Genomic DNA, 18,500 nt, shown 5'->3' with positions numbered 1-18,500 from the left:
GTATCCCTAGCTCTTTGTGTCCACACATCAGGAGTTTTTGGTTGTACTGTTCAATTATGTATTGAGTTCAGTCAGATTGTCCCATTGCCCAGAGTGGGGGGCAGCAGACTGCTGTTCACTTTGCCTCCACCATTCAAATCATGTCTTGTACTAACCCACTGGGTGATGGATTCATGCTAGTTCAGAAGGTGTCATGGCAAAATCTAATCTGCTTGCCACTTGGAGAAGGGTACCTCCTGGAAGATTTGAAGGATATTGAAAATGGGGGTGGGGAGGATAAGTGGAGAAGTAGCAATGAGAATTCAGCTGGCCATGTGTAGCTGATAGTTTGCAGAATTGGAATAGTTTAATCTGCCCGTAGAGGCATACTGGCTTGATTTGGAGCCTGAGCTGATACTGATGGGACCTGACACTGGACTTCAGATCCCACAACAGAGAACATAGTGGTCATGTGCTATCAGCTGGCTCACTTTGTGAATGGATCTAGTCAAAATTAAAAGCATTATGTTCTACATCCAACACCACCTCTGCCCTTTAATTAGGGCTACCGCCTGCTTCTTCTGGGAAACTTCAAGTAAATATGACTCTTACTTTTGGATAATCAATGGCAGTAACTGGTATGACAATTTTTCATAAAGGAGAAGCTGCCAAGAGATGTAAATCTCCTAATAGGATGCCTAATAACTGGCCAACCAAGCGATTCTTTTGCGATGATCTCATTCTTCAATTAAAATAAATCATGTTCTCCAAGACAAGATAGTGCATGACTGGTCCATGGTTCTGGGTTGAAGGTACAGCATCCAACTTCATTATGGACTATCTTTTGATTCATCACAGAGCACCTTAATGCTGCAGTTCTTCCTCACATCACTGGAGTTTCTGGAGGAAGTCTTCAATGTACAAGTGTCTAAGTTGAAGGCAAGAGTGGCATCGACAGAACCACAGCTGACATTTAACCAAGAGAGCATTGTTCCTAACATGGAGTCATAGAATCAAACAGCATAGAAATAGGCCCTTCAGCCCACCACGTTCATGCTGACCATCAAGTACCTCTCTATACAGAGCCTATTCAGCAGGACTTGGTCTGCAGCCTACTGTGCATTGGCGATTCAAGTGCTCGCCCAGATACATTGTAAATATTGTGAGAGTACCTGTCTCCACAGCCCACTCAGGCAGTGAGTTTTAGTAACTGTTGCCCCATTGTTTATTCCTTCTCAGAGAAGAGGTAAACATGAGCACATTGTGTTGATCAGCCCAGGATATGCTTATATGTTCTTCCTGGGGTAGAACTCTAGTGGGACGAGTTATTCACTGACTCTTCAAATCCAGCCAAGCACGACTCAAATCCCTGTGTCATTGGCAACATTGACACAATGTGGAATCTCACTGCCAAAGGGCAATGTTTCATGGATAAATAAAGATTCCTGACCCAGGAAAATAAGTCAGAATCAGGGAGAATTCAAAGAATAAATGCACCTAAATGGAAAGGAGGAAGAAAGAGAGATAAGACTCCATCCATATGCTAGTACTAGGAAGGAAGCAGCTCCAGGTGGGTTGCAGCAAAATCTGCCAAGTAGCCGGCGCCTACATTTCTGAAGTGTTTTGCATGGAGTGAACTGCAAAGGAGAGGCAGGGGAGATAGCAGTGAGCCTTATGTTGGTGACCTCTTAGAAGAAATGGTCAGACTCCTGCTGATCATTGGACAGCCTGCAGCCCTTATCAAGAATTGGTCTGGGCTGTTGGTTAGGCAGAAAACATTTTCAGCAAGTATAAACCTGACCAGGAAACTGACAAAGCAACACAGCAAGAATGAGAGGAAAAGTGAATTACTGATACTCACTGACTAGAATGGCCAGATCATGGAGAATCTGACCCGAGCTCTGAAGAAAATCTTAGCCGGGAGAAACAAAGACACTTTGTGCTAGTTTGCCAGGATTCCTTAGGTTGGTGGCTATCCTAATTCCCATGAAATGAAAAACAAACTCAGGGGGACAGCAATAAATGGGCCAGAATTGTAAGGGGTGATGAACAAACATTTTTCATAGATGGACCAACCAATCTCTCTCCATGAGAATGCATTCTCCTTTGATAAGACAAGCCGGAAATTGAACATTTATTTTTCTTTGAAAACCATGGATCTGTAATCAGCCATTCTCTGACTGATGGCCTGTTTAAGTCTCTGAAATAACCATCTCAGGTTTCTTTAACCGATACCAACAGTGAACTGGATTGCTTTTCTTAGGTGCATCTTCTCAAGATGATATTGCTTTGGCGTGAACTGTTGACTCATGTTTAATGTCATTAAAGTTGTCAGAACTTGAACTTTGTTGCTTTTGGAAGTTTTGCATCCAGCTCCGAAACAAACTTCAACAGCGATGCATTCATGAAACGGGCTTCTGTGCTCATCTCCATCATCAGGTGATGTGCAGAGCAGTGCCATGCTCTTTGGCTGAAGCACCACAATAATCCTGCCACCATCCAGCAGCCTCAATAACTTTACGTGGTCAGGCACAACAAACTGTTGGACGTCCTCAAATGATTTAACCATGAATGAATTCATGGAGGCTGAGCTAGTCAGATTCCTCACTGGACAACTTGCAACAGCTTACAATAGACAGAGAAATTTTTCAACAGCCATGAACTCGAATAGGGAAATGACAAAGCAACCCAGTAAATGGGTACTTAGAGTGACAGGAAAAGTGAATTATTTGTTCTCACTCACTAAATTTTAGGTAAAGACTATTGAATTTGTTAAGAAGGCCCCTTGATTGGCCATTGGCAAAAAGGGTTCCATTGATAGGTTGTATTCAAGTATGGGAAAGGGAGTAAAGAGTAAAGTCCCTGAGAGATCAAAGTAGAACCACCTGCAATCTTCATCCAACATATACAGCACGCCACAGTGCCAGGAAGCAAAGCAGCAAAACAAAGCAGCATCGAAAGCCAGCCACAGCCAGCCAGGTGAGAGTAACTGGAGACAACCACACATGTACCACCAAAAGATTCATCAACAAGTCACAATCAGCATGGAAGGGGAGGGAGTCACTGCTGCCTTGCAATCAAGCAAACTTTGTGGACATAAAAACATCTGTAATAAAAGAACATAAAGAAAAAAGATATTCAGTAGCATTAAATATGAGCGACCATACTGGATCCAGTGGATTCAGTCTGCTTCAAGAGGAACAAAATCCAAATGGGACTAACCCCCAGTTTCCATTGCCTAATCTGTAAATTTTCCACTAAAAATGGAATATAATACTCAGAAGATCAAAACTTGTCATGAACTCAACTAGATAAATACTAAAATTTTACCAGGCATTTTGACCTTTTCTGTCACAATTTTCACAAACCCAGTGGGAAATGGAGGAAGGTAGAGGAGACAATGTCCTGCCCCTATGAGGGTTGGTGTCTTGGGACAACCTGCTGTGTGCAGCCATGACATGACATTTAGAGGGCATTTTCCTGTATAAGCTAAAAATCTCTGGCAACTAACCAAAGTTACATCAAGATTGCAAGTTCCCTTATGTTGTAATCATTCCCAGATTTTATACTGGGATTATGCGAAGCTACTGCCTGCATATCTCGGGGGAACATTATGTCATGGCCCAGAATTCATAGGCAGCAATTAAAATTTGGCATTTATAATTAAAAGTGAACTGTGCTTCTCTTTCCAAATCATTCGCTACCAATAGCCTGAATTCATCCTTTTTAAGGATTTCTAAATATGGTAGTATATTACCAAGTGTTCAAAGTGTCACCTTCAGCACAGGTTGAAGTTGAAACACTCAACTGCTTCCAAGGGTATTCAGAGATTATTTCTTTTCATATACTAGGGTCAGTGTTCACCTGAATAAACTTCATTGTTTGTGGTTATTTAAAACAATGCAACTTCCCAGGAAGGAGGAAGTTCACTGAAAATCTTAAACTAACAAGAAGTAAAGGGACAATCAGATCCAAACCTTTTGTGCATTTCTCCTCTCCAATGCATCCTGTGGGCATAAGCTGGGAGGACCTCACATTTCAAACAATGTGAGATAAATTGTTTATTTCCCTCTAACCAATGACTGTTAGCTGTGTGAGCGCCACTGCCCAGAAACTGACACTCAGTCATCTGGAGAACGGTGAAGAGCAAACACTTTTGTAATCTGTCTTTGAAGCTTTCTGTTGTAGAGTGGAAAATGAGCAACACTACTGAAGTTGCATTGGTTCAGTGCACTACACTTCCATGTACCACTGTAAAATGCCATGTGATTGACAATTCTGCTCACCTTTGGAAAACAGGCTCCCAGGGTAATCAATACTATGTTCTTCATGCTCCTGTGAAATGGTCAGGAACTTTCTGTGTCAGCAGTAGTGAACTCGATGTCGAGATACACCAGATGGTTTGGTGGTAATTCTACCCTAAGACTTCATTATAATATTTAAATACATACCACATTGAAGGCTGATTTAAGGGGAATTCCATGATAATTAAAGTTGAGAATTCCATTGGGTTGGAATCAGAGTTGGCTGAATTAAGGAAATGCTAGTCTTCCTGCCAACACTTGGTGTCCAGCAGACCATTTGATTTAAATGAGTGAAATACAGTTTCCTGAAATCTTAATTTCAGTGATTTATGTTGACATTAGATTATTTCATCCTTTCACTTTTGCACCTCCCCACATTTCAAATCGCTCACATGTGGCCAAAGAGGTGAATGCCAATCTTGCCTAGACCTCTGACCAGACTACCATCCAGCCAGCTGGGAAGAATTACAAGAGAAGCAGAGGGTCATGTTTTCCCTTGCAGATGAGCCTGATTTCTGGTCAGTGCTCAACCTGACAGCCTGGTGGTAGACTGGGGGGAGAAGAGGTTGCTCTTGGGAGTGGGGTAGGGTTTTATAAATGTCCTAATATTCCAAGATGCTTGGACTTGCACATTTTAATTATTTTTTCCCCACTTCTGGTCAGGTATGTTTCAGAAGTGGATAGGACTGGAAATGTCACACAAAAATAATTATGCCATATGCCATTCAATGAATTGACAATATGTTGCATGTATCACCAGAATGTAGCTTACTCTACTCATTTCCACATGGTGCCTCTGATGGTGGTGGTACATGATCTTATTTTCATGTCCGTCATTTCCAAATTTTCATTCTACAAAAGTTCTCAACAGAGACCATGAAGACCACAGTCTGGAGAGCAGAATTTACCATCTACTATACACACACAGAATTTCAGAAGTCAGTACATTCTCAGGGGTGTTATCATTGAGATCCCATCAAATCTTCACCAACAGTGCCTCCTGGGTCTTGCTCTGTGGGGCTACTGACACCTCTGATGAAGGGTCATGGACCTGAAACATTGACTGTTTCTCTTTCCACAGATATTGCCTGACCTGCTCTGTGTTCTAAAGTTTTCTGTTTTTATTAATACTGCATCAGGTACTCTCCAAAGTGTTCTACCAAAATTAAATGATTTATCAGCTGAGCTTTGGACATTTAGAATGAATTTTATGATTTTTAATCTTATTTTTGGGAGGGGCTTATCATAAAATATGATTGTGTTTACTGTTAACATTAGTACAAGATCTGCTTTCAAACCTTGTGAAGAGAAATTAAAATATGATATTGATTCTGCTGCCACAGAAATAATTATGGAAATATATTTAATTAAATGCATTTCTACTGAAGAGAAATTACAAGATTCTTAACAAAATTAATCCCCCGCCTCGTCCAACTACTTCCAGGGGCAAGTGACAATGTTGTACTGATTAGCTGAGCACAGGTTTGATCCGAAAATGGATAAACAGGAATAAAAACATCTGTGTGACTCATGCGACAATCACAAAGAGATACCCTGGGCATGGCAAGACACTTGAAGCAGACTGAATATACGGTGCCCAATGCAACGGAGCTGGTAACAAGATTGGTGAGGTGCAAAGGTGGCATGCTCAGAACACAAAGCTTTCAACACAATAAACAAAGAAATGATAAACGTCAGTTGAAAGGAAACATTGGCTAAACATTGGTAGAGCCAGCTTCTATTGTAGCGCCTGTAAAATTAACAGAAGATACCCAGCATCTGGTGCAGCGGTTTTCAAAATGGCGGCACAGCAGGTTGCAAAACAGTGGTGCCAATGTGCGTGCACAGTTTGATAAAATTATTTTTATTATTTTTTCAAAGCCGCTGTGCTGGGATAGCCAATTGAGATTAACTGTAACATGTTTGGAAACTGAATGCCTTGGCATGCCTTGTTGCGATGCCTTGGCATGACCTACTCAGAAAGTCTGGCATGCCCTATTGAGATGAGCTGGTAAAGGGACAAGCTCTTTCATCGGGAGAACAGTAGGATTCAAAGCTGTGAAAAAAGATCTCAGATGAGACTATAAATGTCAATGGGCTGTGAATTATAAAACTGACAAGGCAACTGCATTGACACCTGGACTAATCCTCCAAGTTATTAGAGAGGTTTACATTCATAATGCTGTAATTCAAACAAACGCTTCTAAACCAGAAGCAATGCAATGAATATTCATTAAATGCAATAGAAAATAAATAATTTTAAAAATATTTTATACACCCCAATAATGATGTTGGTCAGAAGATTTTATTACCTTTACTATCAAGCTGTTCAGGAGGCGTTCTAAAAGAGTAATCCTTCCCAAGGAAACTGAGGAGTGGGCTAAGTCTAACTTGCACACCTGGAACTGTGAGGAGTGGGCAGAGTGACCCACACTCTTGGGTGTTTCCTATCCATTTCCAGGGTCATTTATAACCATCCCTGCCCCAGTTCATCTTATGTATATTGCCACCAAAACATATTTCACCAAGACTTTTACTGTTGGCCTCCTGAACTTGAACTTTATTGAATTTGTACTCCTTGCATCTTAACCCTGCATTAAGGTGCACTCACCTATAACTCTTGCCCTCACTCACCTCCAGTAATCTCCCATTCCTCTAACTCCAGGAATTCAAAATATTCACCTCTTTGTAACTCTCGTGGCCTTTCCCAAAGTTACCTTTGTAATTTTGTCCTGATCTATGCCTCCTTCCAGCTCACTCCATTAGTTCAAGAGACGTCATCCACATCAGCTACTTCCTATGTTTCTAAATTGTCCATCTTCACTGCTTTTTTTCCCACTAAACTGGTCATTCACTTGTGCTTTTGGTTAACACCCTTCTCTATCACATCAGAAGCCTTGCTCTCTCTCCTAATTCAGAGTTTACTCCTTCCTAGCTAGAACACTATCTAGTCAGAAGGTAAGGGGTTATGTTCAACTTGTTGCTTGGATGTTACAGGGCTCTGAGATTAAACATAGGCAGTGGACATCTCTGCTGCAGGAGCTGATTCCTTCTGCTTCTCCTGAAAACTCCAGTTCTATCAAGTGCATGTCAAATGCTTTACTGGTAAGAGCTAACAATTCCAAAATAAAAAGATGCACAATCCTTCTTAAAGTAAGTTAACAAAAAGGAGTAGTAAATTGTGCATTAATGCAAGTCTCACTGCAGTGCCCGATTGTCAACCATGTTGGAAGCCACTGAGAAAGCAGTCTTCCTTTGAGAGATACAATGGAATCCATATGTATACAACTATGATGCAAAGGCACAAAGATTTAACCAGTTTATCTGAATGCATTTTGGCTAGCCACTCATTGGATTTAGAAGACCAAATCTAGTGCTCATGATCCTCCCATCCAAAATCCAGTTGAAGCATTTTATTGTCAACTAGAATGAATAGGTCTCTGACAAGAGGGAACACGCAGCTCAATAGGTAAAATGCTGCTGTCAGTATATCCCCAAACACAGGGGAATCCACCTGGGGATCCATTGGGCGTTCTGCATCCTATTAGCCCACACCACGGTAAGTTATGAGCTAATAACACAATATTATTTGCAGAAATCTCTGCTCAGAGTCGCCTTTCTCATGTAGAGCAAAGGACGAATTTTCAGTAAGATACCCAGCTTTTGAAACTTACTACCCCAACAGTGGACTGCCAATGGATTAATATGATTATATAACTTTCAGCATTCCCAGATAAGTTATAATCACTGATGGCATGACTTTCACCATTTTGTTGCATGCAGTAGGATTCCACTCTATCTGACAACATGAACTTGAATTTTGGTTTGGCACTTGCAACATATATGCCAATGTGTTATTTAGCTTTCCTTTTTTTTCTTCTGGATGGTTATTCCACTATTGTTGCAGAATATTACAGTCCATATCTTGAATGAGATCTCCCTCAGTGTGAAGCAGCAGCCCTTGAGGCAAATCTGGGACTGATGGTGAATGGATAATGGCTCCAGCATTAAGATCTCTTGTGACCACTTGCCACAGGGGTTACTATTCTCAGTGTGAAAGAGCTAGTCCCTTCCCTTCATGCTCTAGAGACCTCACCAACCTTCCCACTAAACTGAACCAGGGTGAGCGGTCGTAAAACGGGTCCTGGCCATCATGGTGGAACTGGTACCCTTCGTCTCCCCCCAGGTCAGAAAAGGGATCATCCAGAAAGGTTTCATCGTCCAGCTCCTCCTCATCCTCCTCCTCCTCCTCCTTCCCATCATGCTGCTCATCTGCGAGCTCAGTGATGTCAGAGTCAGGGTTCGAGAAGGTGGGGGAGGGGGTGAGATCAGCCATGCGCTCAGTCATGCAAGTGTTGAAAATGGGAGTACTAGTACAGCCAGAGACAGGGGAACTAGGGTTAGTACAAGACAAAGACATGTTAAAAAAACCTCATCATTCCACAATCAGCAGGAAACTCTCTGACTGACACTGCTCATTAAGATTCTGATAAGTTTGCTCCACAGTAACCTGATGTCAGTAAGCTTTGGTCAGAAGCTGTTTCCTATTTAAAGATCTTTTGTCAAAATAACTTATCATGCTGTCAATGGAGGCAACATTCACACACGGGGAGGCCCGTAAGGAATGTGCACCTCATTCTGTAGGAACAGCTGAGTAGCAACAGATATCTGACAGTTTTATTTAAAGAACAGTTAGAGAGCCGATTTCAAACATAATAATTCTACAGAACAGTTAAAAAGTTAAAAACAGACAAAGACTCGGGCAATGGCTCATGGTTCTGGTTGGTACCACTTCCTGATGGTGTTACTCTACCCAATGAGGGCTGCAACACTGGTGCAGAATCAGAAGATTCCCAAGCCAGCCAATCAGATCACTTCTGACCAATATCTTACTGATTTCACAGATCTGAGGACCAGCTTCAGAATACCCCAATTCAATCCTTTACCCCGTCAGAGTATTTCACATAGAACTTGCACTCGGCATCCACCTCACCGGACAGTCACACGGCCTTGCCATCATCATGTTTCCTTCCTCACTGTGCTTACATGGGGTACAGGATCACACAGCACAGGAGGAGACATCTGACCTTAGTTCATGCACCTCCTCAATGAAATAATCATAGCCCACCTCTTTCCTTTCCTTGCGGCGTTGCTCCGTTTTATACATCCAATTGCCTCCTGATGCTTATTTTGTTGCCCCATTTAAACAGTGCATTCAGATCATGACAGATCTCTATTTATAAAGTTCTCTCTCTCCGCACTGGTTCTTTTCCTGGTACATTTTAGAAAAGGCAATACCCGTGTGAACATATAAGTAAACATGGTGAATGCTATGGGCCTACCACTTGGCTAACAATATACCCTCACCACCCCTCCCTCCCCACTGAGTGAACAATTATTTATGGTGCGGCCATTCAGTGGAATCACAGCTGCCGGGACCCAGGTGCGGAGTTTTCGCATCCTTCCTGTGACAGCGTGGGCTTCCTCCCCGATGCTCAGCTTTCCTCCCAAATCCCAAAGCTTTGCCAGCTGGTTAATTGGCTGTTGTGACCTACTCCTTAGTCTATGTTAATGGCATGAAGAATCAAAGTGGAGTTGGTGGCCAGGTGCGAGTGAGAATAAGTTGCAGGGCCACAGGGAAATAAGGAGAGGGAGAAGGGGGCTGATGGGATTGTTCCTCTGGCAGCCAGCATGGACCTGATAGGCCAAATGGACTCTTTCTGTGTAAATATAAGAATGCTAGTTGGAGGCTAGATTTAGGCAGTGAACAACTAAGCATTGTAGCTACTGCCGACTGGACCATAACCACTACCCTTCTCAAAACCTGTTAATTATGATTTTAAAATGGATACTAATAGGAGAATTAAAAACGGAGGTCTATTTGGCATCCAGCTCTTTGTCCAATATGTGAGGTGTGTGACAGTGGGAAAAGGTAAAGGCATAGGGCCAGTAGCTCATTTCAGCCCTCAGTGAATGTCAGCCTGGCCTGTTTGTTCTTCTACTGCACACACTGTTTCAGCCATGACTGGTTGTAGCTGTGGACAAAAACCAGAATCAGCCGGCACGTGGATCGATCGGTGAAGTGGATACCCAGAGCAAGATTACAAAAAACCTTCAATATTCAGCATTTTCAACTCAATGCATAGGAAGTGTAAAAATACATCACAGAAATGTTTCAAACAATATCAATCATTTCATAGGGATATCACAATATGACACTCCTACAGTGCAGTATTCACCACTCATTTATATCACTCTCTGAATCAGAAGAGGAACTTCTCTTTATCTGAGTAAGAAATAATTAACCCACTTATCCAAACATTACAGCTGTTACACCTCAGAGTATTGTGGAAGATGGACCATGGGCAGTTAGTGCCCTGTACAGGATGAGGAACATGAAAGCATGAAAAGCACTGGCTACGTAGAGTGTGCAGTACACGGTGCACAGCATGGGACACCCAGTACAGTGAGGAGAGGTGAACAGTAGAGAGTATGTAGCATGGGGATTGATCCCTGGTGGATGTGGAATTTGGAAAGACCAATTCACAGTTTCCAGCACGAGCAATTGAGTAGAATGGGCATGGGGATTGTGTGAACTGTCCGACCATTGGATCTTTTGGCACTGGGCCCCTGCAGATGTGCAAACATGATTAACACAGAAGCCACTGAAAATCAGCAGGGTCCATTGACTAGTGGGTTCAATGTATCGCCCTTGTGCTTCTTATGGCTTACTACCAACAACAGCTCAGCTCCAAGGCCAACATGCAGTGAAAGTGCTACCACTCTGATCACAGAACACTGTACATGATTCCTGATGGAGAACGTACATAGTGAGAACAAGGCATATACTGGGCTTTGTCAGGACTGTCTACCAGCACCACTGCTTCTGCAGAATGAGATATCTGCCCATCATAGAAATGCATCACATTGGGATCATGCAAAACATTTACATTCTGCATTAAGGAGGAGACTGGAAGACTTAAACCCAACTCAGTTTGTAAGCAGCTATGTAAACACTCTATTCCTTACCACTGAATTATTTAATAATCTCCATCAAACAAAACAGAAATCAGAGATCATAGGTTAAAGACAGTCATCCAGAATTGGCACATGCAGGGGCATGATGTTCCACAATTGCTGTTATTCGCAATTTACATAAATAATTTGGATTTGGGAATTGAAAGTACAATTGATAGCATCAAGTTGACGGGTAATTAATCCAGAGGAGGGATGTGACAAGGTACAGGAAACATTAAGACACCAGCAGAGTGCCATGTGACTGGCAAAACAAGCACATAGTGGTGGGAAGAATAAAGCAATTAGGTACATTCTGAAAAATGTGCCTATAGAGGAACAAGGAACCTGGGAATGAAGTAATTTAAAATCAACAACTCAATGTAATAAGACTAGTTAAACAAAAAAAATTGTACTTCTGGAAGAGAATTGAAAAGAAGTGATTGGAAACCATGGTTAGACCACAATTGGGGGACTATTAACAGCTCTGGCCTCCAAATTATCAAAAAGTGAGAGAAGCAATGTGAGAAGTTGGGGAAGAAGATTTACTACAATGTTACCGATTTCATACCCAGCAGGAACATTTGGGGTTGGGGCTCTTGCCTCTTGACTCAATAGAAAGCTTTCAGATTATGAATAGTTTGTTGGGGTAAACGTAGAGATGTTTCAGTTTGAGGGGGAAAACCTGAAGAATGAGTGCCCAACCATTGGCAAGAGCAGGCAGGGGAAATCTGGGTACTGGGCACTTCCCAGATGATGACCCCCATGCAAAAACCCCTTCAATATCCAGTGAACAGTAACATGGAACAAATAACAGTAGATCAAGTTGACATTTTTGCAAATAATATCACCTGAACTGAAAGACATGGAGAACAGGGCCCAAAATGATAAGCTGTGCAATTAGCCACTAGAGCCACTACAGAAGTCATCTCTTCCTTATTTCCTTATAGTTATGCACAACCGGAGAAAGGATGTATTGGCCAGGCATGTGGGAAAATACGTCACTGATTGAGCCCCTACCTTACCAATGCAGAAGTGGAGAAGAAATGGGAGAGATTGAAGATCTTTGAGACGGTGCTGCAACATCAACAAAGTAAATCACTCTGGGGAATCCATTGAATTACTCTACCAATGTGGCACATGAAGTTAGAAATTGAAGTGGGTTGGGCTACACTTTCCAAGGGCCTGCACTGACTGATGCTGCGTTCACTCACGGTAGTGTAGCGGTTAGCGTAACGCTATTACAGCGCTAGCGACCCGGGTTCAATTCTGGCCACTGTCTGTAAGGAGTTTGTATGTTCTCCCCATGTCTGCGTGGGTTTCCTCCAGGTGCTCCAGTTTCCTCCACTTTTCCAAAGATGTACGGGTTAGGAAGTTGTGGGCATGCTATGTTGGCGCCAGAAGTGTGGCGACACTTGCGGGCTGCCTCCAGAACACTCTATGCAAAGGATGCATTCCACTGTGTGTTTCGATGTGCATGTGACTAATAAAAATATCTTATCTTATCACCCAATAACCACACTGGCCCATCTCACACAGACATAATGATTGCAATGACTGGTGTTACACTGACTTATGGACTGTACAAATGAGTATCACAGCCACTCACTGATTGGTCTGACTTCTGTGAAGTTGATCCATTGAATAGATTGTTGACTCACTTAATGGTTGAAACGCTTGATGCCACAGTGATTTGGGGATTGCACCAACTGGTGTTATACTGTGCAGTGAAGGCACTGACTGGTAGGATTGCAATGATTGCATTGACTAGTGTTACTGTTGTGATACAGATCAAATGATTGTACTGATGAAAACCAAGTAATTGCATTGACATTTGTCACACTATCCCAACGATTGCAATGACAGGTTTTACACTGACCTGATGATTACACTGAGTGGTGACACATTGATGGGATTAGACCACAGGAAAACAGTATCCAATGTTGCCAAAAAAAAAGCAAAAAACTTGACTGGAAAAAATTCAGATTTCAGCAAAGGAGGGCCAAGTCATTGATATGGAATGAGAAAGCAGAATACGAGTGCAGCCTCAGAAGAAACATAAAAACAGATTGCTAGAACTTTTATAGAATCTGTACGTAAAAAGGAAAAAGATCAGCGGAAGTCAATATGCTTTTTTTCCAAACTGAAGCATGACAAAATGTGTTGAGAAATAAGGAAATGACAGAGAAATTAAATATTTTGTTTGTGACTTTGCAGACAAGGATACAGAAAACCTAGAAATAATGGAAAAAAAGAGGTTTAGAATGAATGAGGAGCTCAAAGAAATCAGTATCAGTAACAATCTAGTGGAGAAATTGATGGGACTGAAAGGTAATAAATCACCTGGACCCAATGACATGCATTTGAAGGAGTTTTGAAGTTTTGAAGAAGGCGGCTACAGAGATAGTGGATGCACTAGTTGTCATCCTCCAAAATTCCATAGATTCAAGAATGGTTTCCACAGATTGGAAGGGAAAAGGTGCAAACAACCATTAACCAAGGAGGTTGAGAGAAAACAAGGAACTAGATAGAGCACAGTTTGCCTGAGATCAGTAGTAGGGAAATGCTAGAATCTATAATTAGGAAATGCTACAATGGAGGCTCCAGGAAATTAATAATATAATTGTGTAGAGTCAACATGGATTTATGAAAAGGAAACAGTATTTGACAAATCTATTTCTGTTTCTGAGATTGCAGTGAGCAGAATGCATAGATGTGTGCATTTGGACTTTCAGGATGAATTTGATAAGGTACCACACAACAAATTATTCAAAATTAAAGAGGGCGTGGTCTCAGGGATAAAATATTGCCATAGATTGAGGACTGGTTAACAACAGAAAACAGACTGCAGGAGTAAATGGGTGAAACACATGAATTTACAAATTAGGAGCAGGAATTGACCATTTGAGCCTGCTCTGCATTCCAATCTAACCCTTTGTTCCCTTGTTTGTCAAGGATCTATGTACTTCTGTCTTAAAAGTACTCAAAGACTCACAATAGGAAATGTTCTCTCCACATCCAACCTGTCAAGACCCATTAGGATCCTATACATTTCAATCAAATATCCTCTCACACTCTTCCAAACTCCAGAGTATACAAGCCCAGACAGACCAACCTTTCCTCATGAGATAACCTGCCCACTTCAGGTATTAGTCTCTGTGTGGGAGGTTGCATCTAGTGTGGTACCTCAGGGAAAGATGTTGGGATCCCAATGTTCACAATCTTTATCAGTGTTTTGGATGAAAGGCTAAGGTGTAATATATCCATGTTTGCTGATGGTACAAAGCTGGCTGACAGGGTGGACTGCAAGGAGGCTTCTGAGAGGCTTTGGGGCATATAGAGAGGTTAAGTGAATGTTCAACACCATTTCAGATGGAATATTATGTGAAAAATGTGAGGTCACTCCCAAAAAAAATACAAAGGTGGAACATTTCTAAATAGTGAGAGGTTGAAAGGTGTTGGTGTTCACAGGACTTGGGTGTTCTCATACACAAGTCACTGAAAGTTAACCGGCAGCTGCAGCAAATGATAGACTGGTATCAACAGCAAGTGTCTTTGAGCACAAAATACATCTTGTTCCAATTAAATAGCATCCTGGTGAGACCTCATCTGGTTTGCATATATTTGCAACAGAGGGAGTTCAGCGAAGATTCACTGGATTGATTCCTGGGATGGCAGGTTTGTTGTAAAAGAAGATAGTAATGAATCTGAACCTACATTCTCCAGACTTTAAAAGAATGAGGGTTTATTTCATCGAAGTGTACAACATTCAGAGGCTTAGTAGGGCAGCTGTCTCAGAACAAAAGGTTGGCCATTCAGGAATACTATGAGGATATATTTCTTCACTCAGATAGTGAATCATTGGAATTCTCCATCTGAGGTCTGTGGAAATGCAGTCACAGAGCATAGTCAAGGCATAGATTGATCGATATTTACTTATTAAGAGGTAAATGGGGTGAGTGCAGGAAAATATCAATGAGTTAAAGTTCAGCAATGCTCTGACTGACTGAAAGAGTGCACGAGTTGCCAAATGGTCACTTCTGCAAAAGTTTCATCTATTTATATTTTTATGTTCACGATGCTTCAATTATTGCATTGGTTGGTGTCACACACACCCAGTAAGTGCACTGACTGGGGTTACACTGACTGAATGATTATACTGAATGCCTTCATACTAAGGCAATGACACTGCCCTTTACACTGCCCTTCTTCACATTGATCCAATGATTACATTGTTCAATGTAACCATTGATCCAATGACAACATTACATGTTACGCTGATGCAATGATTACACTCCCCTGTGTCACACTGATCCAAGGATTACACAAGCGAGGTCCCTAGTGGAGGTCTCTTTATGCAGGAGTCCTTCCCTTTACATTGGGGATCTGGGGTGGAAGGTATTGCATACAGCAGTACCGTGTAACAGATTCTTAAGTTATTTTATGGACTCCCCACCCGCCTGTCATTTCTGTGGCCAGGAGGAGACAGTATATCATGTATATACGGAATGTGAGATGTTGCAGCCTTTATTTGAGTATCTGAAGGGGCTGCTCCTCAAGTTTCAGCCCCACGCTCCTGACCTTTGGTCACCCGGTGCGGGGGGGGGGGGGAGGGGTGGGGATGGTGGATTGGTCGGGGGATATCCTGGTCGGTTTGCTCCTAGGTCTGGCCAAGGTGGCCATTCACAGGTCTAGCTGGCGGGCAGTCGAGGGTTCTGCCCGAGCAGATTGCCTGCCCCTCTTCCAGGGTTACATTTGTGCCCGTGTGTCCCTGGAGAAGGGGCACGCGGTATCCACAGGTACAATGGGGGATTCTGGGGCACCTCAGGGGCTCGAGTGTGTTGTGGATAGTGATGATCGTGTTATAATTTGAAACTGTAAACAGTGTGCATTGTGAAGTACTGTAATATTGTATTAATGTTATCCTGTAATCACTGAATAAACCACCTTTGGATAAGGGAAAAAAAGGATTACACAACACTGTGTCACACCGATCCAATGATTACACTCCCCTGTGTCATACTGACCCAATTACTACATAACACTGTGTCACAATGATCCAATGACATACTAACTCAAACCTCTACATTGCCACAGTGGCCCAATGACTGCACCAACCAGTATCATATTCACTCAGTAACTGCAATGTCTGATGCCAATCTCATACATTGATTTGACTGGTACCATAGTGTCAGTGTTTGCATGACTGGTGCCACAGAGTCAGTGTTTGTACTGACTAGTTCCACAGTGTCGGTGTTTGCACTGAATGTTGCAATAGTGTCAGTGTTTGCACTGACTGGTGTCACAGTGGCATTGTTTGGACTGACTGGCTCTACTCTGTCACCGTTTACATTGACTGGCGCCATAATGTCATTGATTTCACAGTTTTACTGTTTGCACTAACTGTTGCCAGTGTCACATTTGCAGTGACTTGTGTCACAGTATCAGTGTTTGCACTGACTGGTTCCACGGTGCAACGTTTGCACTGATTGATGCCACAGTGTTTGAACTGATTGGTGTCATGTTTGTACTAACTGGTGTCAATGTGTCAGAGTCAATGCACTGACTGGTGCTACAGTATCAGTGTTTGCACTGACCGGTGCCATAGCACTTGTGGTTGTACTGACTTGTTCCAATGTGTAATGTGTGAACTAACAGGTGTCACGGTGTCAGTGTTTGCATGAATGGTTTATAGTGCCAGTATTTATACTGACTGGTTCCATAATATCAGTGTTTACACTAACAGGTGTCACTGTGTCAGAGTGAATGCACTAGCTAGTGCCATAATGCCAGTGTTTGCACTGACTGGTTCCACTTTGTCACTGTTTACACTGACTGGTGCTACAGTGTCACACTGGTATTAATTGGTGCCACAGTGTCAGTGTCTGCACTGGTTCCACAATATCAATGCTTTTTTAAAAAAGTTTATTACAAGGTTATAAATTCAAAACATTACAGTACTGCAGTACCTTCAATACACTCTATATATATTCAACCAAACTTCAAATCAGTACATGGTCATCCTCATCCAGGATGCAGTTGGGTGCCCCATGGTCCCTGAAGGCCTCCAAGATGCCTGTTGTCACCGTGTGCTCCTTCACCAAGGACGCTTGGGCACAACGTAACCTTGGAAGAGGGGCTGGCAGTCGGATTGGGCAGAACCGTCAACTGCCCGCTGCCTGGACCTGTGAATGGCCACCTTGGCCAGGCCCAGGAGCAGACCCACGAGGAGATCCCTCGACGGACAACTATCCCCTTTCACCACCCTACTCCCCACCCCTCACCTGATGTCCAAAGATCAGGAATGTGGGGTTAAGGTACAGCCAAAACTTAAGGAGCAGGCCCTTCAAATATGCAAATGGAAGCTGCAGCTTCTCACATTCAATATATAATGGAACATGGACTCTTTCAGGCTGTAGAAATGACAGGCAACAGGTATGTTCATAAACCGGCTGAAAAATCTGCAACAATCTCCTCCCCAGGTACCCGATGTAAAGGGGGAGGACTCCTGCAAAGATAGACCTCCACTGAGGATCCCCCTTGCTGCCAGGTGGCAGAACCGACCTCCACAACATGTCCAGATGGCAGATGATGGCAAGGAAGTGTAAAGTGTGCAGGAGCAGTCTGTACAGGAAATTTTCCTGCACATCATGGAACGGCATAAAGGGCATCTCTGAGAAATGGCTCACATTATGTGGGACCAGCTCCCGAGAAAAGTTCTGGGGCCTGGGTCCGAGGAGTAATTCCGGCCGAGCCAGGATTAGCGTGGCTAGAATCATTCCACAACCATGTCCCTCTCAACACCTAATGTGATCCACCAACTTCCTCTGGATCCTGGTGACAAAGACAAAGGGCAGGACCAAAGTGACTAACCAGTACCACCACATGGAGGTCACCAGTTGATTTATGACCAGCGATCTGCTGGGCAACAGCTTTCGTCTCCAAGTCCAGCCAGTTCACTGGCTAGATTTCCTCAGTGGGACTTAGGTAGACTCCCAGGTAGAGGAGGTGCACGGTACTCCAGGTCAAGAGGGTCTGTGACCATGAGGAACATGTCGTCAGCATTGGCCGAAAGGACCACCTCCATGCCCGGTCTGTGCAAAGACAGACCCGCCAGTCTCTAAAAAAGACACAGGAATGGTTCTAAGCAGATGGAATACAACTGGCCAGACATGGGGCGTCCTTAACGTACTTGTCTCCCAA

General features: G+C 42.8%; 1 protein-coding gene across 28 annotated transcripts in view; it reads right to left on the bottom strand.

Annotated features, from left to right (window-relative positions):
- Positions 1–18,500, bottom strand: part of kif1aa (kinesin family member 1Aa) — a 230,642-nt gene that overhangs the window by 71,111 nt on the left and 141,031 nt on the right. For 12 of the 28 annotated variants that reach the window (XM_052019026.1, XM_052019024.1, XM_052019028.1 and 9 more), the window contains one exon: positions 8,384–8,677. The exons of 11 other annotated variants lie outside the window; for them this stretch is intronic. In XM_052019026.1, the coding sequence (XP_051874986.1) occupies positions 8,384–8,677 (294 nt within the window). The remainder of the gene's footprint in view (positions 1–8,383; positions 8,678–18,500) is intronic. 5 more of the 28 variants (XM_052019027.1, XM_052019046.1, XM_052019035.1 and 2 more) reach the window with 1 other exon arrangement.

This window comes from Pristis pectinata, chromosome 6 (genome assembly GCF_009764475.1).
Source record: "Pristis pectinata isolate sPriPec2 chromosome 6, sPriPec2.1.pri, whole genome shotgun sequence".
NCBI lineage: Eukaryota > Metazoa > Chordata > Chondrichthyes > Rhinopristiformes > Pristidae > Pristis > Pristis pectinata.
This window is presented reverse-complemented; position numbering and strand designations above follow the sequence as displayed.